The sequence below is a fragment of the Carettochelys insculpta genome, chromosome 23 (assembly GCF_033958435.1).
Source record: "Carettochelys insculpta isolate YL-2023 chromosome 23, ASM3395843v1, whole genome shotgun sequence".
In the NCBI taxonomy this organism is placed as follows: domain Eukaryota; kingdom Metazoa; phylum Chordata; order Testudines; family Carettochelyidae; genus Carettochelys; species Carettochelys insculpta.
Genome location: NC_134159.1, coordinates 148,010 through 172,555, shown reverse-complemented (window position 1 = coordinate 172,555; position 24,546 = coordinate 148,010). Strand labels below are relative to the sequence as shown.

The 24,546-nt window shown below is 44.1% G+C and overlaps 1 protein-coding gene across 5 annotated transcripts in view; it reads left to right on the top strand.

Moving 5' to 3' along the window:
* The window catches only part of HP1BP3 (heterochromatin protein 1 binding protein 3), a 101,013-nt gene that overhangs the window by 8,382 nt on the left and 68,085 nt on the right, over positions 1-24,546 (top strand). For 3 of the 5 annotated variants that reach the window (XM_074975541.1, XM_074975537.1, XM_074975538.1), the window contains exons 2-6: positions 4,482-4,584; positions 9,739-9,889; positions 13,442-13,601; positions 20,328-20,471; positions 21,322-21,402. In XM_074975541.1, coding sequence (XP_074831642.1) covers positions 4,500-4,584; positions 9,739-9,889; positions 13,442-13,601; positions 20,328-20,471; positions 21,322-21,402 — 621 coding nt within the window. In that variant the 5' untranslated portion in view covers positions 4,482-4,499. The remainder of the gene's footprint in view (positions 1-4,481; positions 4,585-9,738; positions 9,890-13,441; positions 13,602-20,327; positions 20,472-21,321; positions 21,403-24,546) is intronic. The other 2 variants (XM_074975539.1, XM_074975540.1) reach the window with 1 other exon arrangement.

Sequence of the window (24,546 nt, the reverse complement as noted above, 5' to 3'; positions counted from 1 at the left end):
CTGCTACATAGACATGCATTTCCAGGGTTTGCTGTGATTGCAAGGATGAAAATTCTTGTTTTGAGAGTCTGCTTTGCCAGGTCTAAATCTATATCCAAGCCTGGACAACGGGCCAGGTGGTCCTGCCCCAGAGTGTTGGCGAGCAACCAAAGCAGCCATAACTGATTCAATGATCCACTGTATTTTCAGAGTGGGGCCTGTGTCTACCTAAAGAAATTCTTGTTCTGAGGGTCGTCTTTGCCAGATCTAAACATAGATCCAAGCCTGGGCCCACTGGTAATAGGAGCAGGAGTTGGGTTGTGCCCCAGAGTGTCGGGAAGCATACTGGGCCCGGATGTAGTCCTGATGGAGCTCCTTCACCTTTGTGTGGACTTCCTTCATGGTGCAGTGGGGGGATGGCTTTGTTCTGCCAGGGTGGTGGCCATCTGCCGTAGGCTTGGGCGTTATGGTGCTTCACCATGGGGTCTTGGAGTAGATCCTCTGCGCCCCACAGGTCTAGGAAGGTCTGTGCTTTTTGCCCAGTCCACGAGGGATCCTGGACAGACTCTTAAGTCTTTTGAGACAAAATTATTGATCTGAGGATCTTCTTTGCCCAGAGGTCTAAATCCAGATCCACGCCTCCAAAGGTCCAATGCTTTTGCATCCTGGTTGGGAAACCCAAAATCTTCTTTCTAACATTTCCTAGGCACTTTACTAACCCTCCCCTTTCCTTGATTTATAAAAAGCACATCTCTTATACAAGCAAGCCAGCTGCTGCCTGGAAAAAGGGACTTTTGGTTGACAAAGCAGGGGAATGAGGGAAACGAAATGCGGGAAGATGTCATCAGAGACCCATAGCCACTTTGTGGGGCAACATTCAATTTTTGGCAACTTGCGTGGCAGCAGTAAGTCTATTATGTGAGGAGCATGAGCAAAGGTGAGGATGTTCAAAATCAAATTGATAAAACCCATCATTAATAAATTATGAACTAAAATCAAATTATTAAAAGCAATGTGAATGCAGCCTGACTGCTCTGAGAGAGGATATTAAACTGCACAGGCCACTGGTCTGAGCCATGTTTCATTTCTTATAGATAGGTGGTATTCATTAAGGGCTTTCTGTGTGAAATACATAATTCCAAAGCAGTTTTTAGAAACTCACTCTTTTAAATATCTGTGGTATTCAATAATACTGGTATGTCTAAAAGGGATCTGAGGCTTTGCTGGTAGTGAACAGATTAACGAACATTACCTTACAGTTATTTTGAATGATGATCTATTTCTTGTCCAACCAACATTGCTGTATTAGTAATCTCAAATTATTCTTGCAGTTAGAAATACACAGAAGATGTTCCCATCGTTATCAGTGCAGCTTTTCTAGACAATCCTGACCATTAAAAGATCCCCTGATAACTTAGTGAAAAATGTTTATATAGCTTGGCCAAATTCAGTTAGGGCAGCGGTTCCCACCCTTTTCAAAACAGGAGCCCACTTGACAGTTCAGGAGGACTTTATGACCCAAAGCAATTCAAAATGGTGGGGTGGGGAAGTTCTCCATGGGGGAAAAATGCACCTCCTCCACACCCCAGACTTATACACCTTTCAGCCTCTCGCTTTCCCCCCACCCCACCTACCTCACCTGAGCTCCTCATGCTGCTGCTGCTCCTCCATCTCTGGGCCACTGCCACCTCTTCCACATGGCTCCCTCCAGCCCTCCTACTCCCTCCTCCTACCTGTTGCGCAGGCAGTTCCCTGCCCTGCCACACTGAAATGGGACTGTTTAATTGGTTTAACAGCTGGATCCCTCCTGCTGGCCATTAGACCCAGTTAAATTGAGTTCCATTTCAGCACGATAGGGCAGGGACTGAGAGCCAGAGGAGTGAGGGCAGCAGCAGAGGGAGGTGCAAATGGATCCTTAAAGAGCCATATTAGAAAATTTAGTGGTAACCCATGTTTGGGTCCTGACCCATAGGTTGGGAATCCCTGAGGTAGAGTAACTAAATACATCTACACTTTTATTTGAAAACAGTATACTTGTTCTTTTCTAATCCTAATCTTCTGTGCAGCAGAGTTGCATTTCAGAATTGTATGAAGGCTTCTGTCTGTGATCTATAAAATACTTTTTGATTAAAGATTCTAAGTACAAATAAACAGTTGGGTTAATACCTGCTTGAATTTTGATGGAAATGCTGCTTTTGCTGTGACTTTGTTATATGCCTCATGCTTTTTGATAACAGCGTTTCTCAACTTTATTTAAAAAAAGAAAAAAATAGTACCCCTTTTAAGAAAAGTACCCACAGATTTCTCTTGCGTGCCACTGGTTGAGAGACACGGTCCTAAGGTAATCTAAAGTCTTGAAACAGGTAACATCAACCTTTCCAGATTACTGTACCCTTTGCAGGAGTCAGATTTGTTTTGCATACCACCAAGTTGCACCTCACTTAAAAATTACTTGCAAAAGTATTACAGAAAACTACTGAAAACTTGCTTTCTGCCATCTTCTCATCAAGTAAATGAATTGGAATAGAGATATTGTACTTAAAACTTCAGTGTAAGGCATATAAAGCAGTACAAATAAATCATTTTACTGATTTTACTAGTAAAACATCAGTCATGTGGCATTTCAAAAACTAACTATTTTATCAGGTGATGAGCTGTTGTGGGACAGAGAAGGGGGTCTGTCCCGTGAAAGCTCAACAGCAAATAAATAATTTTGTTAGCCTTTAAAGTGTTACATGACTGCTGTTTTGTTTTGTTAGAATACAGACTAACACAGCTACCTCTGTTTTACTAGTGTGTTAAGTAGCCTGTTGTAAACCTAGGCAGATATCTAGATAAGTTGATGTAACTTCAGAAGAGCTCAGTGTACCCACAACAGTACACATACCCGTGGCTGAGAAATACCGGATTAGAATATCTCTATCCGTCATGCTGTCATCCTAACCCAGAGGTCGGCAACCTGTGGCTCCAGATGCTGCCACAGCTGACTGTGGTTCGCTGCCCTACCACTACTGAAATAATGATGATAGAACTAAATTCAGTTGGTGTAATGGCCAGCATGGTGGCAGGAAGAACTCCATTTGGGCCCTGGGCTGGAGTGGCCTGGCCCTGCGGTGGGCCGGGGGCTCGACGGGAGGGGGCAGTTCTACATCCTCTCTCCACCTGCTGCAGGTCAGCAGATCCGGGGGCTGAGATGGGAGGGGAAGGTGGAACGGGTGTTGAGGGGTGGAGGGGAATTATCCCCTCTGCCTGCCTGCTTGCCTCTGCCAAGGGTGACAAGCACCCCCTAGGCAAGGCCCAGTTGCAGAACTTACCTCAGGCAGGCTCCCCATTCTACTGGTAGCGTACAAGGCAGGCAGGAGGCAGGGAATGCTGCTGCCGCCTGATGGGCAGTTAGGGAGCTGGCACTAGGTCTTGCACAGACAAGCTGCTATGTCCACACATGGCTGCTCTCTGGAGTGCAGGAACTTGGGCTGCTTCGAACCAGCAGCAGTTTCAGTTCCTGGGGCACCAGGCAGAGCTGGTGCTTCAGCTCTGGCTGGGAGAGCAGGTGTGACTTTTAGTGCCACCTCCGGGGAACTTGTTGCTTAGTTCCTTCTCAGCATGGAGGGTAGATGCAAGCATTGCACCTTCCCGCTTAAGAGCGTATCCTTGGGTGCAGTATTTTTCACGTCCTCATTTCTTAAAATAGGAGTTACAAAAAGTATGGTTTGATGTTGCTTATTAAGGACTTCCTTGTATTCACATGCATGGCAGCTCTTTATCTTGTAACCAAATTTGAAAAAAATGGCTGCTCTTGCTATTTTGGGTGTAGACCCCTGTCCTAGAAGGTTCAAGCTGTGTATGGTAGTTTGTGTGTCAATGTTGTGGCATCTGTTTAGTGAATGTGAAATTTTGTTATAAATAGTAACGTATCTTTTTTGGAGTCTTTACAACCCAGGGCTCCACAGTGTTACCTGTAGTTGGGGCTAGAAATTAACTTAGATGGTGACTGATCTGTTTGAAGCTGAACCTGTGCATTATAAAGCTCTTCCACTGTTAACGAGAGTTCAGCTGATCAACACAGCGAACTTAAGTGAGGTAGGGGCTGACCCATTCTCTAAGTTTGTCCTTGGATCAGTCCTTGACCTCCAGCCCTGTTGAGGATTACTTTTTACTCTTGCTTGTAGGAAACTTGACTGTGAATCTAATTAAAACCATCTAAGCATGCGTCCTTTCCTCCCCTGACTTTCCTGATATATCCAGTTTGCCAGAATCCTCAGATGTTTTCTTTAACTCTGAATTGAAATGAAAAGTCTCACTTTTTTTTATTCCAAATATGTGAAACTATTTTTGTCTCCTTTTGTGCTTTAATTGAGAGTTTAAGAAGCTGATTTAATCAGATCTGACTGGAAAATTTATCCATACACTTGTTCCTGTGGCTTCTAATACTCTGCTTTAGGCCCATTTCAGGCTTTTTCTCATACTTGCTCGCCTTTATTTTTTAATTCTTTTCTTTAAAGAAGGTTGACGACAACACCATGCCGATCCGTCGTGCTGTGAATTCTTCTGCTCGAGAAACTCCTCCCAAAAGCAAACCTGCTGAAGGTGAGGAGGTGAAGCCAGGTAAAATGAAATAATTGTGTACTGAGGTACCAGTGTGTACACCAACACAGCCTTTAGTTGTGTAACACCTACAAAGGCATTAATTCTAATTTCAGAACAGTCATTAAGAGAACTCCCATTCACAAATGCATGTTTCTTTCCCCTCCCTTCCCCCTTGGTAGTTTAGAAAAAATTATCTTGCAGCCATTATTAGCAATCTGAAATCATATCTCTTAAAGGCATCAGTACAAAATATGCTTGCCTTATCATTAAGGTCTTTTTTAAATATATAATATGGAGAATACGCATCTCAGAGCTGGAAGGGACCTTGAGAGGTTGTTGAGTCCAGTCCCCTCCCCTCTTGGCAGGACCAACCACCTTCTCTCCTCCCCCCCCCCCCGTTTTTTTTCTTCCCCTATTTGCCCCAGATCCCTAAATGGCCCCCTCAGGATTGAACTTTCAATGCTGGGTTTAGCAGACAATGCTCAAACCACTAAGATATCCCTCCCCCTAGTTTTTATTTTTTTATTCATAGATATAGATAGAGAGAGGGAGAGAAACACAAACACAGTTGTGGCTTTGCTGCATTGCATTAACATGTAGACGGTGAGCATTGTTTGTTAGAGAGGTGTAACTGTGTTAGTCTGTTTCAGCAAAAACAGTTATTCCTGTGGCACCTTAAGCTTTTGTGGTTTGGAACCCACTTCTTCAGATGCATGAAGCGGAACCTTCTTCCACTTCATGCATCTAATGAAGTGGGTTCCAAACCACAAAAGCTTAAGCCCACATAAACGTTAGCCTTTAAGGAGCAGCAGGACTCCTTATGGTCCGCTATGATTGCCTGTTGGTAGTTCAGGATGAAGGTGGCTTTGATTTGCTGGAAGGATGTTAATTTGAGATTGAGAGCGGGAACTGATGAACAGTGTGCTGAATGACTTAACTGTGTTTCTCTGCCTTTTTCTCCCTGTTGTGTTGATTGGCTATGCAGTTCAACCTTTTATCACCTATGCTGAATTTCTTGGAAATACGATTCTTAGCTGTCATATTCAGTTATTCCCACTGATTCCTTTTATCCTCTTTCTTATAGGAAAAAGGAAATTGGAGCATAATTATTACTGCAGCTTTAGAATCTATTTTAAATGTACAATTAAAAAAAAAAGTGAGCTGCAGGAAGTTAATCTGACTCCTTAAGCATGTTTCTTAAAGTTAGATGGAAGGTGGCTTTCCACAGTGCATAGAGTAACTAGAGAGATACTTTTTCAACTAAACAGGTAACAAACAAATGGACAGTTAAAATAATGAATTTTTACCTGGAAGTGTAATTTGGAGTTTTATTTGAACTGTCTAACCTAAAAGGCCATTTGGGTTCATTTTCTTGGAATGTTGATTTCTCACATAGGGGTGGAAAAAGTGTGTTGGAGAAGGCCAGTTGCCAACACTTCTGTGAAGTCTAAGGCCTGATCTGGAACCATGCGTGACTGAACATGTTAGGTCATGTGAACTTTTTTAAGCGCTTCAGTATTTAGTACAGAGTAGATGAATGCTGATATTTTAAAAATTATCTGTGTTCAAAAGTATTCTGGAAAACAAAAAACTCATAGAGACATTTATATTTCTTCAGTTTTTCCAAAAGTTTTCTTTTTATATATTTAAAATGTCACATTTTTAATTGACAAGGTCCTGTCTTCAGTATTAAAAGGTGTAAAAGAATGCTAAGGATTACCTAAATTGAGGCTAAAACCTTCCTATTTCATCCATGGTAGATTGATTTAAATCAAAGCAAACTTTTTATTTTAAACCGAAGTTTTCCACTGATACTTCTCCACATTTCTTAAACAAAGTGTACACCACACAATTATTTCAAAATAACTGTCACGTGTCTACAAGACACAAATGGTATTTTGAAATTCGAAATAGCCATTGGCTTATTACAAAATTGGTAAAACTCATTTCACAAGGAACAGCGTGTATTTTGAAATAGTTGAGCGCTTATTTTGAAATGCATTTTTGTGTGGCAGTGTTGTTCAAAATCTATTTTGGAATAGATGTTCTGGAATAGTTTTTCAAATAAGGGTGCTGTGTAGACCTACCCTATAACATGTTCATTTACAATTCAGTACAGCATTTTACAGCCTCTAGCAAGGCATACTTTGTCTAAATTTTTAGATAACTGTCAGGTTGCAGATGTAGCAGCAGTATATCTCTCACACACACACAATAGCACTTAGTTTATTAAATTAAATCTCAAATGCTTCACACTTGGATTTGCAGCTGTCTCCTGAGTTGCAGGATTAGCTAAGCTAAACTTTTTGTAGCAACATTCACCGTAGAAAATAGCTTAGGGGTTATTCATTAAATCATCTTTATACTAAAAGGCATAGAGAGGGTTGAAGAATGATGCATTGCAAAGTGAATTATTTGTTACACCTGATCCACACTGTCCTTCAAACATATTTACATCTTTAGCTACTTACTCCAAATGAGCAGTTTTTCTTTTGATGTTTCATTCTTGCAACAAAGCGCTGCATGACCCTCTTGCACAGCTTTCACATGATTTGTTTTCTTACCAGGGAAGGAATCTCTTCAAAAATATTTCCAGATAGGGCCTCTCATGTGCCAATAAATCATGATAGGTTTTTCTGTGGGAAAACTTTTGGGGAAATATAGGGAGCTGTGTATGTGCCAAATAACATCTTCACTTTTCTTTGCAGTTCACTCCAGTATTCCTTTCTACTCTGCTTCTCTCCTTTCCTGTATATTGTTTCTGTGTCTTTAACTATCTCCTTTGCCTTGCTTGGCCCAGCTCCTCCATCATGTAAGCACAGAACAGCAATCCTATCTAGCCAGTGTCTGTCGTTACCCATGTTACAGCGCAGAACTTGCAAGAAAAAAGAACGGGCAGTTAGGCTAAGTAGACGAGCCATTAATTCATTTTTGAGACTAAGGCTGCTTCTGCAGTTGCCCTCTCTCACTGGGGGGACGTGGTAATGAGGCAAGTCGAAGCAGGCTAATGAGGTGCTAACATGCATATTCAGTGCCTCATTAGCATAATGGTGGCCATGCGAATTTCAAAGCTTTGACTTCAAATTGCAGACTGACAGTGTAGATGTGGGCAGCTTCGAAATAAATGCTCCTCCTACGACATTCACTTAATCCTACCTAGTTCTGAATACGCATGTTAGCACCTCGTTAGCGTGCTTTGAATTGCCTCATCATGCCCCCTGCGACAGGACAGGGTGAGTGTAGAAGCAGCCTAAGTACAAGTTTACTGGGGTTATGAAGAGAGTTAATTGCAACTTTTTTCAATCAAATTGATTTAAATAAAAATATTTTTTTATCCGCCCTAACTTTATCTGGTGTTAGCACGGTACAGAAATGCTAATGGTTTCTTCTGTGGCAGGTCACTTGAGCGACCACAGCGATTCGTAATTTCTGTGGTTTAGGAAGAGGAGACTGAAGGGAATGTAACGGGAATGGAAATGTACACATGAGAAAATGAGTTAATTCAGTTTTGAGGTTTTTTTTGTTTTTTAATGTCTGTTTTGAAGTTTATGCTGGCATGCATATTGTGATTAGCAGTCACTTAAGATATTTAAAATTAATGCAGGTTGAACCTTTCTAATCTGGCACCCTTGGGACCTGACTGGTGCCAAACTACAGGTGGTCAGTGTTTAGCAGCATTACCAACACTTCCACTGCTTACTGGGCTCTTGGAAGACATGTTGGAGTAAATCAGCACTAGGTAGCAGAACACTGAAATGTGGCCGTAAACAGTTTATGGGACCATGGGAAATGTGGCCACATCCATGGTACGTTTATTGTTATGCTTATAAGAAGCACACAGGATCTTTTTAGAAGGATAAAGCAAGAACACTGCATTTGAGAATACAGTACCATTATATTATATGCATATATAATATACATAGTTTACTTAGACACCCCCCCCCCATCCATCTTATGCTTATAGTTACCAAAGTTTGCTCGCTCTAATCCATTGGCCACATGGATTAGAGGTGTGTGCGCAGCCAGGTTCTGTTGATCTGGATCAGTGCTCCAATATTGACAAGACAAGAAGAGGAACCCAATTCTTTAGTGGTGCACACATCTTTTTTTATAGCTTTTAGTTCACAGTTCTGGTTCTGTCCCACTACCCCAGGCACGATGTGTCACCCAGTTAATGGCAGATGGCATTGATCCTTTCCCAGGGCCCCAGGTTTCTGTGTGACTCATCCCCTACAGATGGGACTAGAGTCCAGTTCTCATTGTTCTTCAGCCTCCAAGTCTGTTATCCAGACAGGCAAGCTCCAGAGGGTAACTCTAAGCATCCACATTCACACTTCCAGGTGGATCTCACACACTCCGGCCGTTTCTACACAGGCCACATTCCCCATGCCTCATTAGCATATGATCACGTCATTTGGAGTCTGGAAGACCGTTTTTCTGGACTCCAAAATGCTGTTTAGAAGCGTGGCCCCCGGGGAGTCTTCCAGAAGGAAGTCCTTCCGGAGGCCCCTTCGTCCCAAAAATTTTCAGGAAGAGGGGGCCTCTGGAAGAAGGACTTCTTTCTGGAAGCTCCCGGGGGCCGTGCTTCTACACTGCATTGTGGAGTCTGGAAGAAGGGTCTTCTGGACTCCAGATGATGTGACCGTATGCTAATGAGGCCCGGGGAATTTGCATCCATGCCTCATTAGCATATTTTGGGCCATGTATTACCATGCCACTTTTGAAGAAAGTGGCCTGTGTAGAAACGGCTTCCCATTCTCACACACAGACAGCACAAGGTTTACAGGCTAATACAGAAGAGCATATACCTCAAAATGGAGTATTAGGTGCAATATGGAGTTAGATACAAAGTGATACAAAGTCCCTATTAAAAGATATAGGGTAATGCAAAGGTTCTATTAAAATATACCTATTTATTTAGGGTTGCTCCAGTGTATCTGGCTAACTAAAATCATGCCGGACTACAGATATTTCCAGATGAGAGTACTGGATAAGAGAGGTTCAGCCTGTACAAATTATTTAAAGTTTAAACAGATGATTTGAGGCTTTCAGAAAGGGATTATCTCGGGAAACTGCTTCTTTTTGGAGGTGTTTATAAGATCTCCCTGTGCCTTTTTAAAGCATAGGATTTTGTTTTGGGTACAGATTTTGTGTTTCCAAATCTCCCATTAGACCCAGAAGTCAGCTCTGAAGAATCTGCATCTACTGGAGAGGAACAAGAGAATGAAACTCCACCTGCTACATCCAGTGAGACAGAGCAGCCAAAAGAACCAGAGAATGAGGAGAAGGAGGAAGCAAAGTCTTCTGAAGAAACCAAAAAGGAGTAAGACTCCTTTGCATGTCTGGAATTGGGGTGGGATTGTAGGGGAAGTGAAGGAAAATTGTCATAATTCTTCTAAAAGATGTTAGTGAGAAAAAGATGACAACTAAATATTTTGGAAAGTAAGGATGGAAGCCAAAATGCAGCTGCTGATTTTGAAGAAAATTTATACACAATTGAGTTTTATTGTGGAGTGGAACAAATTCTGGGGCTTTATTCGGTAGCAGATAACTTTTCTCCATGGGAAATTATTTGCGTGAATTTTTGGTGCCCCTGCAAACCATTTGTTTTTCTGAAAAACGTGTTTTCTGCAAATCAGTTTACTAGTCTGTGTATATTGAACATACTCTTCATCTTTTTGGGTTTCCATTAGTGCAGGAAGAGGGATATACTTATGTTGCTTGACAGCTGACCACAACTGAACAATTCTTTGAGGCAGTTCAACATATTCCTATTTATGGGATGTGTATACGCACAAACTCCTGTCTGTACCCAGATAATCTACTGCTAGTTATGGAAAAGGTAGGTACTGTAGCGGTTGGGAACTTGTAGCTATATCTATACGGCAGGCACTATTTTGGGATGGTATCCTGAAATAGCTGCCTCTGTCTAAAAAACCACACCCATTATCTCAAAGCAGTTTGTGAGATAATGGGTGTGCTATTTCAAAATGTCTCGAAAAAAAGTTACACAACTTGTGTAGTGCATTTTAAGGTTAGGCTGTTGTGTAGACACAGATGTGTGTGCTCTCAGGATCCAGAATGCTTGCTTGTGTTCCCAAAAGGCACTCTTTCTTGAGAAGATGCCAAAGCTAGGTGGACTATGGGCAAATACCACAGGTGCAAGTAGGAGTAATATTTGGGCAACCAGTGTTTCCTGATCAAGCCACAGGGATTCTGTGTAGTGGGCTGCAGTGTTAGCTGTTAGCACCTTGTTTTGTTACTTCATATCCTAGGAATAGCGTTGATGTTTTTGTTGCACTTGATGCTGTTTCCAAAGAGGAAAAGCTTGACATTGCTTCAGAATGATACTGCTTCTCCCTAACCCCGTCCACCTGCTACTGTTTTTGTTTGAAAATTACTCTTCCTGTTGTGCCACTTTCCAATGAACTGCAATCAATCCTTGTTGCAGTTCAAAATCAGTTTTGTTAGCCTGATAAGCTAATGTGTTTAGATATACTATAAGGTCATATTCCTGTAAGCTTTTATGGCGGCAGTTTTTTGTTTTGTTTTGTTTCTTCCCTTATAAGGTAGAGTCTTTAAGTTTAATTGTTCATATGGCATGTTAGTATGCTATCTGGCATGCAGTGCTTTCCGCATTATTTTCCGACTAAGGGGGGCTAGGTTTATACTAGGAGCTCCACAACAGTGTAGGCATAGTACTGTAGTGACAAAATTTTCTGTGTGGACACAGTTTATTATAATAAAACTTTTAATTTTGCTCACATACTTAGTGAACTATCATGTCTCTTCTCTTGCCTTCCATTCCCAAAAGCTAACCAAGCGTCACTAGCAGAAATACAAGTTTGCCAATACAACTATGTACTTCTGATGGTACAGCTGTGTTGGTCACATATCACAACCCTGACTGGCATAGCTCTGGCCAAAAAAGTTTGTAGGGTAGATGTGACCTAGATGTGGGGTCTCCATTCTGTTTTGGAACTCCATGCTCTCCAAAGGAGAGTTGTGTGATATACTGTGTGTATCCTGTCCCTTCAGCCAGATCTCCAGTTCATTCTACCCTTGTTGGTCTTGAACACGTATGTTAGTTATGCAATAAATGAATTAATCACTGGAGGTCTTTTGGATTTATACTTTGTGTGACTGACTCCCCCTGGGGTGCCCCTGGAATCAAGGTACTACAGAGCTATCTTACCAGTCACCTGGGGCTCTGTTTTACACTACTGCTGTGACTAGCTGCAAAGCCTTCCAGCCTTTACTTTCACAAGCATTTGCACAGATAGGGACACACCCAGCTGCAGTTTCTCACCTGCCCCCACACTCTCTCACCACCAGCTTCAGACCACATATGAGGACTGTACTACCTGGTTCAAACACAGCCAGTAGGAGTTGTAACAGTCTGGGTCACCCTCAGTGTGAAGGGAATAAGTGCGCATTTGTGATAACCAAATAGACATTTTTCCCAGGTCCTCCACTCAAAGTTGATTGGTTTAGATTAAAACAGAACCAAGTATATTAATCACAAAATATAGTTTTAAGTGATGGCAGACAAATCAAAGGAAACTACCTAGTAAATAAAGAAAAAATGCAAACTAAGATTTCTATATCCAGCTTATTTAGTATGAATTATCAGATACGCACTTTGAGAAATGTTACAAGCAGGTTGCAGATTCTTCAAGCACAAGCTGCATTAGCTTTACTGCTTGGAGTTTTCAGATTTTTCGTATGCTGACAAAAAAAAAAAAATCTCATTAGCCTGGGTCAGACACTTCCCTCAGCTCCGTTTTTATTTGCTGGTTCCTGGAGTCTTGTGTTGGGACTGAAGAATAACAGATAATGTCAATTTTTCCCTTATTTAGCTTTAGTGTGTGGTGGGAACCCTTTATTTCAAAACTTGGTTCCTAGATGGGGTTTGTAGAAAAAGTACTGGCATCCCTTGATGGAGGTCAGAGATGTGGTCTGGTCACATTGTCCTTATAGAGTCATAGCAGCTATTAGTTGTAGACTACCTGTAGCATTTTCAGGCAGCCTCACCAAGTGGGGTAGAAGCACTTTTCCTCACACCTGTTTTTCCTAATGGCCCATTTAATGGGCCCTTCCCCACCTGCTGTCTAGGGTTATCTTTGTGTGCTTAACACCCACACCCACACACACCCCCCCCCCCCCCCCCCCCGCCAAACAACAAAGTGAAAGTGTGAATGCTTCTTTGTGGACAAAGCAAAACCCTTTCATTGGGGGGTGGAAGTATTGTGCCAACAAACAGGATTCATGTAAGCTTACGTTTACCAATAAGGCTGTTAATATGGCCTTGTCACTAAAAGCTGTGTAGTGTAGACATTCCCTAGACCAGAGGTTTCCAAACTCTGGCATCATGCCACCCTTTTGATTTTTGGGGAAACCGTCACATTCCCCTCCTCTCTTCTTTATCATCATGCCCCTCAGTTTGGGAAACCATGCCCTAGACTGAAAGAGTCTTGTCTAGTGTGTTAGCTACATGTAACTAGGTGTGAAGTATGGATAAACATAGTTTTTTGTAATCTCAGCTACAAAAATGATGCATGCATGCAGAGGATAATCATATGCAGCAAACTAATCTTTTTGATGACAGCTTACTCAGCTGTCTTGCATTAAATGTATCATAATTATGCCAGAATCTTATAATTATGGAGAATGAGGCACAGTGTCACTGGTACTGAACTGCTACAGGCTGTTTCAAAGTATATGAATTTAGTAAAAAGTCCTGTACTTTCCTTTTCAAGACAATCTCTTGCAATATTATTTTTTCAGTTTTTCCTCTTTTCTCCATAAGCCGTATTGTTGCAATATCTCTTGTCTTACTGTCACTGTGGGTTTTTCCCCCCCCTCCCTCCCGAAGTGAGAAGGGTCAGCCTAAAGACAAGGAGAAGAAAGTGAAAAAGACCATTCCCTCATGGGCAACCCTTTCTGCTAGCCAACTAGCTAGAGCACAGAAGCAAACACAGATGGCTGCCTCTTCACGCCCAAAGATGGATGCTATCTTAACTGAGGCCATCAAGGCAAGTGGACGTCTTTGTTCCCTTTTGTTTGTATATCAGATATAAAATATGCTGTGAATCTGAGGATTCACAGTTACACCCCAATTTCTTGTCTTGGGACTTAATTCTGAGTGTGGATAAGCAAAATGGTATCTAGCTTGTATTAAGGCGTGGAGAAGTAGGTGCTCACATGTTGCAAGGAAAACAAAAAAGCAGTCAAGTAGCACTTTAAAGACTAACCAAATAATTTACTAGGTGAGCTTTTGTGGGACAGACCCACTTCTTCAGACCATAGCCATATCTGTGTCATTTTGATACAGTTCCTGCACCTCCTAGTATCTACTGGGAGTAGATGAAGGACCAACCAGCTCAGTGAGTCCAAGTTATGGCTATGGTCTGAAAAAGTGGGTCTGTCCTGCGAAAGCTCACCTAATAAATTATTTTGTTAATCTTTAAAGTGCTACTTGACTGGTTTTTTGTTTTGATAGTATATAGACGAGCACAGCTCCCTCTCTGTTACTATATTACAAGGACTGTGTTGTAAATACCTAGATGAGGCAAGAGAATTATTATACCCATATTCCTGGGATGCTGGTAGAGGGGGAAAAATCATAGTATGCAGTCAAGAAAGCTCTCTGTAATGCTGTGCCTTTGTGTTGAGGTCAGCCCCCTATGAATAATACTGCACTTTTAAAAGAAAATATTGTTTTATAGTGTAGTCATGGTATTAGTTTCAATACATTGTGTACTCTTGGACTTTTGTGACAAATTCCTTGTGGTCAGGTGTTGCGGGAAGGGAGGGGTGGGTTCTTTGTTCCAACTCTTCACAGGTAGTGGTGATAGACTTTGAGCTGTCCCATAAATCCACAAGCTCAATTTTCAGTAAACTAACTTGGTCAGATTTATTGTTGAAGAGGCATGGTGATAATGCCCTGGCTCAGTAGTTCTTTGAGTTCCTGCTCATATCTTTTAGAGTTTGGTATGCATAGGCTGTATGCACAATTGGTGGACAGTTTTACCCTACCTGCTACCCTTCAGGTTGGCTGTGGAGCCCCCTGGAGTGGTGCCCGTGGGGAGCCCTGGGTATGACCCAGCTGACCTACCCTGTCCCTCAACTCCTTCTTGCTTCTCACTAGTGGGGGCTGTTGGAACTGTGGCTGAGGACTTGTTGCTATGCCAGGGCTTCCTAGCTCTTTTTTTCGTGTAAATTGTTAATAGTTCTTTAGCATAACCATTGTTTTTTCTAGTTAGTGTTGGAGAATCAGCAGGTAGGGAAGGGTTTTCCTTTTCCTTTATCTGCTCTCTCAAAGGAAAGCTCATCAGAAAGGTAAGTGCTATATCTGCAGGGGTTTTAAGACCCTGACTCATAAGGAACATGGCTTGCGGCTTCTCAGCAGTACTTCAGCCTCTGTAGCAAGGCTCCACATCCAGTTCTACAGTGTGCAGCGCATCATCCTCCTACTCCAGGCCTGGTGCTGAAAAAGGACATGGCATGGCTTTCACTCTAGCGTACACCTCCAAGATGCCTAAGTCATCAGCATCGGCTCAGTCAACCCCAACGCCTTTGACGTAGGCCTCACATGATGTCCCTAGACCCCATGACCCTGATGCCTCAGCATCTCGCACACCAAGCCTGGTTCTCTTGGACTCGCCGAACTGGTTGGTCCTTCATCTACTCCTAATAGATACTAGGTAGTACAGGAACTGTATCAAAACGATGCAATCACTGGCACACGCTGAGGCCTCTGTGCTTTGATGCATCTCCAGGGACAAACCTACTCCCATGGCTGTGCCAGTTCAGGCACAAGTGCGTGGCCGCTTGAAGTCCTGGCATGGATCCAAGTTCCAACATGGGTGGTCACAACACTGTCAGTCTGACTCATGGCACCAGTCCCACTTGTGACATTGTACTGTCCCACTCTATGCACAGCTGCTCTGTTCAAGGGTCTCCATGGTAGACAGCTCAGATTCTGACTCTTCGACACACTGTGCCCAGCACAGCGATGCTCGGCACTCTCTCTCTTCAGGCCCAGTGTCCTTCTCAACATTATTCCACTTTGGGCTCTGGAATCCATTTGCCTCAGAACTGTCCAGCGACAGGCTCGGACGAGCCCAGCACCACTCGCATTTCAGCAGCAGTTGCCCACAAATTGGGTTCTTGGCATCCATTTTCTCCAGTGTGTTGGAGTCTACCTCATTGACACTTCCAGTCCAGTTGCTGTTCCTGTTCCCAGCACAGGTATTCATCTCAATGCAAGTCCCTGTCTTGGTTCCAGCCAAGCTCTCAGCACCACACTTCATCTTTGTATCAATTCCCATCTTGGCGCTAGCCCAGCCTTTGATGCCATGCTTTGTCTTGGCACCAGTCACTGTCACATCACCAGTCCAGCTCTTGTTTCACCTTGGCACCATTCTGGCTGTCAACACTGGTTTAGCTCTCAGCATGGCTTCTCATCTTGGTGTCAGTCTTGTTGGCTCTCATGCTCTCAGCTTGATCCCGACAACTCTATACCAATATTTCCAGCCAGGTTGGCCCTGCCATGGCCTTTTCACTTGGCCTTGCCTGCCTCCTTTTGGGGGGCCTCATTTGTGTCTGACAACTCCATCCTGGTGGACTTCTGCTTGCACAGGAAGTTGGGCACTTCTCAGTGGCAATTCTGGATGTGTGGAGCATACCACCAGCCATAGGGCACCATGCCTCTTCTTTAGTTTCAGCCTCAGTCTGTCTCTTTGGCCCCTGAGGCTGTGGTCAACTATCCCACTTTGGACCCTCATCCTTCCATTCCTCCATCTCTGTTCCGCAGTGGCAGCTTCCTCTTTTGAATTGTCCATCCATGGACTTCGAGCACTCCAGGACCACCTTTGTCAGGCAACTACCAGCCTCAACCTTAGTAATGAAGAGGTTGCTTAGCTGGATGACCCCACAGTAGACATCCACACCTTAGAGGGACCATCACTTGTGGCCCTTTCATTTAACAAAACTGTCCTGTCCTCCACATCCACCATATGGCAAACTTTGGCCTCCATCCCTCCCTCCGATGACAGCGTGGGGCTGTTTCTGGAACAAACCAGCTCCCACCTCCATAATCTCAAGGACTCCAAGAGCACCATGAGGTCCTTGGTCATGTAAACACTAGCTATGCAGCGAAAGCTGTTTAAGTCTCGGCCCCAGTCCAGACCTTTTCAGCCTGGTGGGTGCTTGGCCTTCAGGTGGTGGAAGCCTCAGTATTCCCACCACAACCTACTGTGTCCCTGATAACAAACGCATTCGCTTTGGGCTGGGGGCCCATCTAGGGCTTCTTACTACTTAAGTAACATGGTCAGTGCAGGAGTTCTCTCCGCATCAATGCGCATAAGCTTCAGGCCATTCACCTTGCTTGTCTGACCTTCCTACCTCATCTCTGCAGCTATTGTGTAGAGATTCTGGCAGACAACACCTTGGACATGTTCTGCATCACTCATCACTGATCCATGCTCTGTTCAGAGGCTCTGCTCCTGTGGGCGACCTCAAGTGGCTAGAGTGGACTATCTCGCAGGGGTCCAGAACCATTGGGAAGATTCCCTCAGTCAATGATTACGTGGATATCTTCCACTCGGTCTTATGAAAATGGGGCTTTCCCTGACTGGACCTCTTTGCATCCTGGACCAACTGCAGGTGTCCTCAGTTCTGCTCCTTCCTAGGCCTCAGCTCCTTAGCAGATGTGTTCCTCATACTGTGGAACTCTGGGCTGCTTTTTGTTTCTTCCCCCTCCCCATTTGTGGTTGTGCATAAGGTGCTCCTCTAGGTTTGCAGGGATCAGACAGATGTTATCCTGATAGACCCCAGCTTGGGCTCATTAGTACTGGTACTCCATGCTGATGGAGCACTTGGTGGTTCTGCTATATGATTTCCCCTGTTTCTGGGCCTCATCATGCAGAATCATGGTTGACTCCACCACCCTTTACCTCATAGCTTGGCAGCTTCATGGTTTAACCCTGTTGAGCAGGCATGCTCGGAGCAAGAGCCGCAGGTCTTTCTAAGCAGTTGCAAACCACCAACTTGTACTCATACTTGGCGAAGTGGACACCCTTCTGGTGGTGTCATCAACACAACCTCAGATCTGCGTCTGCCTCTGTCCCACAGGTGCTGGACTACCTTGTTTCCCTGAAGCAGCAAGGTCTTGCTGCTGCTGCTTCTCTCAAGGTCCAAATGGAGGGCATCTCAGCTTTGCATCTGGGAGAAGGTGAGCAATTTGTTTTTTGCGTGCCCCATGGTGGAGCGCTTTCTCAAGGACTGGCCTGAAATCTTAACCTGGTGCTCTGGGCGTTTATGGGCCCCTCCTTCAAACTTTTGGCCATGTGTTTCCTTCTCTACCTCTCGTGGAAAGTGGCCTTCCTGGTGTCAGTCTTTTGAGCTCCAGGCCCTCAGGTCCAAGCTTTTGTACGTGGCTTTCAAAAAGGACACAGTCTGACTCCTCCCTCACCTGGCTTTCGTGCCAAAAGTGGTCTCTGGCTTCCCTGTTAGGACATTTTCCTGCCTGTTTTCTATCCTAAACCTCGTAGCTCCCAGCGGGAGCAGCAGCTGCACTCACTCAATGTGAGATGGGCACTCGCCTTCTATACTGGAGCAAGCCCTTCCATAAGACCACATGGTTCTTTATGGCTATTGCTGAGTGCATAAATGGACTTCTGGTTTTGTTGCAGCACATCTCTTCCTGGATCACGTCCTGTATATGGACTTGTTATGACCTCCTGAAAGTTTTCCCTGCTGCCTGTGTTGGCACATTCCTACACGAGCTCAGGTCTTCTCCAGGAAATATGTTATGCTGCTACGTGGTCCTATTATGCAGAAATCTAGATGAGACACAGCCTTTGGGGCTGCTGTCCTGGAGTCAGCCACACATTTAAGTGTGACCCATCCTTGTGAGTTAACTTGGGAATCACCAAAGTTGAGTAGATATGAGCAAGCACTTGAATCAAAAATGGTTACTCACCAGTGTAACTGTGTTGTTCTTCAAGATACATTGCTCATATCTGTTTGAATTGCCCCATTGTCTAAGTGGGTGGTAAGAAGGAACTGAGAGGTGCAAGGTCAGCTAGGTCATATATAGGCTTCACATAGGCACTACTCTAGGGGTCTTCTCAGCTGACCCAACTAGGAAAACTTTCCAACTGCTGAGCACAAGTGCTCACACCTAACTCAAATAGATATGAGTTAGAATAAGGTTCTGATGAAACTGTTAACACGTGACTGCTTTCATTCTTTTTGGAACTCCATCACATGTGCGTAAACTGTTGCCTGTAGCGTGATTCAAACCCAGGATGCCTTCGTCATAGTCAAGGATGATACCATGTCCCCACAGGTTCACAGCATCGGTTGTGGGAAAGGATTATATATAGATCAATTGGATTGATTGCTATGCTCACAAATGAGTGAACTGTAAGCATGCCCCAAGTGGAGATATGGTATCATCCTTGACTATGACGAAGGCATCCTCGGTTCGAATTATGCCATAGATAACAGCGTACCCGTGTCTGAGTTCCAGTAAGCACAAAACTGGTCATGTGCTAATGTGGTTTCGTCGGAACCTTATTCTAATAAATATAGTCAACCCTGGTTGGGGTGTGCTTACAGTTCTCGTTTGTGAACATAGCACACGTGGCTGCTAGTTGTTGGTCCAATTATCTGGGAAAGCGATCAATCCAACTGATGTAGATATGAGTTACGCATCTCAAAGTACAATAGTTAACAATGGTGTGTAACAATTTCCTATCTTAATACATTGGAGGAAGAGGAAAAAAAATGCACTACAATGTAGGTTGCCCTAAACCTTTGATTGCTGGCTGTAATTTAGAAGAATAAAGTACTGGCCAGAGGTAGAAGAAGTACTCTGGTAACTTTTTGGGTAAAAGTGAGCTGCTTTCACTTCTGGATACGTCAGTACAGTAAAGGGGTGCATGTGTGGTGTACTTTTTGGGTACTTTTTCCACCTCTGGTAATGGCGTAGATTCTAACGCTCATAACACTGCTCTGTATGGGTTGTAATAATTCAGTATTGCATGACTGTCTGTTTAGACAGTCTTCGTAAATCTAGCTAGATGGGCAAAATGACTTTATGCCCAGTTTAATCAATTTTAAACCCTTGGAATGACCAGTTCATTTTAAAATAGGCTTGGGGTTTTTTTAAGTAGTCTGTTTAGGATGATAACTGGGCTATAAACCCAGCAGAATTATATTATTGTTATCCTCACAAGAGATCTTATACTTAACAAGCAGATTTAAAGTAACACTTGGCATCCTAAACATGAGTCTCTAAAAGAAGCAACTTGAAAATATGAACTTGTAATTTTAGTTCCTGTTTTATCCTGCTAGTTCCATTCTCAAAATTTGTGATGAAAAATTATTAGTGGAAATTTGACTATTTCAGTAACCCATTATTATCCTAGCCTGACAAGGATGGAACGTGTTAATAGTTGTGCAGTTGGTGCTTTTCTGTAAGGAGTGAATAGTTCTGTGACAACAGCAGTTGCTGTTTCCCAGCACAGGCCAGGCCAGGTCAGGTCAGGTTGGCTGGCCACCCGTTTACCATGCTAATGACCTGTTGTCTACTGTTTAGTCTATCTGAAGTGTAGAAGGATGTGAGATTGTTACTGCTATTCTGGGCATCTGAAACCATTGTGGTGCCATGGCAAGCCCTGACACCTAGGGCCACTGTGCTATCATACATGCAGTTCTGTTGTGTGTGATTTGTTAAATGTCTGTTTCAGGCGTGCTTTCAAAAGAGTGGTGCATCAGTGGTTGCTATACGTAAATATATTATTCATAAGTACCCTTCTCTGGAGCTTGAGCGGAGAGGCTATCTTCTAAAGCAAGCACTGAAAAGGGAGCTGGAGAGGGGAGTCATCAGACAGGTAAGAGTCCCTTTGAGCAGGGTTGGAAATGTAGGTGAAAACACTGTATTAACCCAGTAATGAGATGCTCAGTGGTCATGTCATTTAGTAGATGATGATCTCTCTCATGAAGCGTACAATATCTTTGTCTCAACTTTGATCATTGATAGGATGTCAGCATAAGAAACGCATGCTTTGTAAATCTCTGTACAAGGTACAGTTTTTATTTTGATGTTAAACTGTGGCTTATGGCAATTCAACAGCTTGTGTCTTCCCAGTAAGTTTAGCTACCTCACCTTTGCATGCTCATCTCTCATTTAAAAGTATGTTTTATTCTGGCAGCATCAGATTTCCAACATTACAGGATCATCTGCTAGAGGCAAACAGATTATGGTGGTGGTGGTATTGCCTTTTGTTGCCAGCTATCTCCTTAACTTTACAAGTAGGTCAGTCCCTGTCATTTTAAACGAACATTGTCTCTGAGTCTCAGTGTGCTGTGTTCTGTGGCTAAGGCACAGTCTACTGCCAGGATGTCTTCCAAGCTAAGACTGTCTACACTGCACTTTTGTTGGTAAAAGTTATTTGTCAGTCAGGGATGTCAAAAAATCACTCTTCTGACTAACCAAAGTTTTAACAAGCAAAAGCACCAGTGTAACTGGGAGACATTCTCCTGTCAGCAAAGCTCCTGCTCCTCATTGGGAGTGGTTTTATTTTGTTGGCGGGAGAACTGTCCTATGCTACTGTAAAGTCTGCAATGTAGACAATAGTCTAAATTTTTGGCACAGTATACTGCTGTCTTTCTCATCTGGCCGTTATTGAAAGTTATTTTATTGCTTACTGGGCACTAAAATGGAAATTTATCCTTTAACAGGTGAAAGGAAAGGGAGCCTCGGGGAGTTTTGTGGTGGTCTCTAATTCAGGGAAAGCTGTTGTGAAATCCAGAGACAGAAGGGTAAGATGTATCACTTTTAATAAGTATTGTTTCAAAGGCCTCTGAGGTGCCCAGCAAAATGTAGCTGAAAACCTTATACAAAATGCAGTGTCCCAAAAACAGACAACTTACTTCTTCCCCTCTTTTTTCCCAAATATAACTAGTAAAACATTTTATTATAGGAAAAAGTTAGTGGTAAGAAATCATGTAGTTGGTCTGTCTAGTTCTTAATGAGACAAGATAGGCGGCACAATATGTCTTACTGGACCAGCATTTGTGGTGTAAGGGGTAAGCTTTTAGGCTTCGTGGAACTCTTCTTCAGCTCCTGAAAAAGTCTGTTGGTGTGTCAACAAAATACAAAGTGTTAACAATGGTAAAGGGTTACTATGTTGCAGGGAACAGTTGTAAATGAATTTGGAAACAGTACCTCTGCAGCCCTAGGAAAAGGGGGTTAGTAGGTTACACATGATTGTAATAAGTCTCTGACAGTGTTGACTTGGAATGACTGAGCCAGCCCTCTGTCACTCTAGTTTCAATTAGTAAGGTGAATTGAACTTGTCTCTAGTATTGTGTTCCAGATGGAGCGCTACAGAACCCCAGGGTTCCCCAAAGTGAAAATAAGGGTTCTGCAAGAAAACTCTGTTACAGAAGCTGGCTCTTCTGCAGCTCCCTGCTGCCACTGAAACAGTAGAATTAAATTTAATTGGCTTAATGGCCAGTAGAGGGATGGGAGGGATCTGGCTATTAAACCAACTGAATTTAGTTCCATTATTTCAGCAGTGACAGGGCACGGAGCCTCAGAGAGCCCCTCAGTTGCCCTGCTACCCCAGTGGCCACACCCCTTCAGTGAGCGTTGCTTGGCTCGCTCCCATCAGCACACCTCCACGTCAGCCTTCCTTATGCTGGACAAATGTGGCTGCCCAGTGTAGGCCCCCAGCCAGTGCCATAGAGGGGTTAGTCCTGGGGGCCAGTTTGGGTCTGAAGGGGATTAATCCTGGGGATGGAGAGAGGTAGGTTTGTGGGATTGGGGGGTTAAAGCTTGGAGATAAGGGGTGGATTTGGAGGCTGAGGCAGGTAAAGCATGGGGATGGGTTTGAGAGAGGGAGCCTGGGCATGGTTCTGCAAAACTCATGAGTGTAAAAAAAAAAAAAAAAAAAATCCATGGCCAAATAAAATTGGGAAATGCTGGTCTACTGGAACCTGAGCCTGTTTGGCAGAGAGAGGGGATGTTAACCATGATTAGCCTGGGGCTATGTACAGGCTCAGAGGAAGGAAAGCCAAAGGGCGGGGGTAGGTTTGAATCAAAGCATGGAAGGAGAAGGAAGTTGTCTCCTGCTGAATGCAAAAAAGAGAAGCCCCTAAGGCTGGATCCCCCCCACTGATGTACTGTGAGAAGTGGTGGTTTTGCACTGTGTACATAAACTGCACTGGTGACTAAGTCCAAGTGTCTGAGTAACTTCTGAACTGGAGGTAGGACCGGGGGTGGGGTGGGGAGCTGCTATACCTTGTTATGAAGCCAAGTAACCAGTGTTTTGAATCCATGATTGCTAGACATTAAGAGATTTATGAATGTATGTCTCCAGGTTCTTCTTTTGAAGGTGTTTTGAAGGTTTCCTTCAAGGATGAGAACTGAAAAGTCAAAGATGCTAAAACAATGCCTGCCCACAGATAGTGGCTTTTTCTGCAAGTTCATTCAAGAATGTACCAAATGTCTCACTTCACCTAGTTCTTGTAGGGGCTTCATATGTGCTGGATGAGGTACCTAGTGTTGTGGTAGGCACAGGTAGTACCTATGGGTCTTGGAAGATGTTTTGAACAGTGTTTGTCTGCAGGCTTTTCATTTGTTGTGATGGCAGTCTGGTGCAACTTAGGTTTCCTGAGGCCTGGTTTGTGTGAAGCCTGCTTCTCAGGATGAGCGTGGGTGGCTATTGAAAGGTCAGAAGAGATTTCAGAATGTGGTTCCTATCAAGTATTGTTTGATACTCTGTGTCTTGAGGTTTTAAAGGGAGTATTTCACTTAGTACTGAGCATATTGGATTTTACTTCCTGGCTACCAACAGGCCTCAAAAGGATAATGAAGGCGATATGTATCGGTACTTAAGTTTGAAGGAAACCTACTGTTGAGTGTTTATTTAAAAAATGGAGTGGGTAATATGTTGCTGCATTAATCACTACTGCAGCTGATCCAGGCTAATGTGATGCTTTATGCCCTTGCAAAGAGATGAAGCAAATGAGTGTTCTTCATCCCTATTTGGTTTCCTCATGTGGGGGAGGTGTGGGGATCCTTTTTTGTACATTTTGGGGGTCCCCTAGACCTTTGGATAGGGCCATAAATGAGGGGGTTAGCATGGGAGGGAGCTGCTTAGAATCAGGCTTCAGATGTGGGATCTAAGAAGGAAGGAGGGTGCAGGGATGGGCAATCTGTGATGGAGTGTGGTACATGAGTGGGCTTGGTGGGGCGGTCTGACTGGGAAGGAATACGTGGTGGGGGATGCAGGAGTGTGGTGGGGAAAGGGAGCAGGACAGTTCTGAGTGTGGGCTTTGGGCGGGAGGGCCAGGACCAGTGTTCCTGCAGAGGATCTAGGCAGGATAGAAGGTGCAGGATTTGGGGTGGGGGGTCTGGGCAGGAGTGGGGTGCAGGAGGAGGCTGGGGTGGGGTGTCAGAGGGAGGGTGCAGGAGCAGGGCAGGAGTGAGGTAGCCTGTTTAGGAGGGAGATGAGGATGGAGATGTGGGCGGGAGGGGGTGCAGGAGCTGTCTAGAGTTGTGGGGTCTAGGCAATTTAGGGAGCGGAGATGGTGCTTACCTTTGCAGCACCCCAGGAATGCAGGTGGTTCTGTGCCCTTTGCCTAACAAATGCCCCCAGGCACCAGCCTCCCTTGCTCTGATTGGACTGGAACTGCAGCCAATCTGAGCGGCTGGAGGAAAAGCCCCTCCATGCCCCTGCTTCCCAGCTGATGGAGAGGGGAGTGGTTGTAGCACAGGCAGCCTGGAGCCACTTCCTGCCCAGCCATGCCTCCCTGGCCAGAGCCCGTGGGCCAGATCTGTCCCCACCTTGCCAGACTTTGGCCCATGAAGCTCGGGGTTCTACACCCCCTCACCTTTCAGTAGGCCAGATCCTGGAGAGGGAGCCCTGAGCCTCAGGGGCTGGATTTAGGCAAACTGTG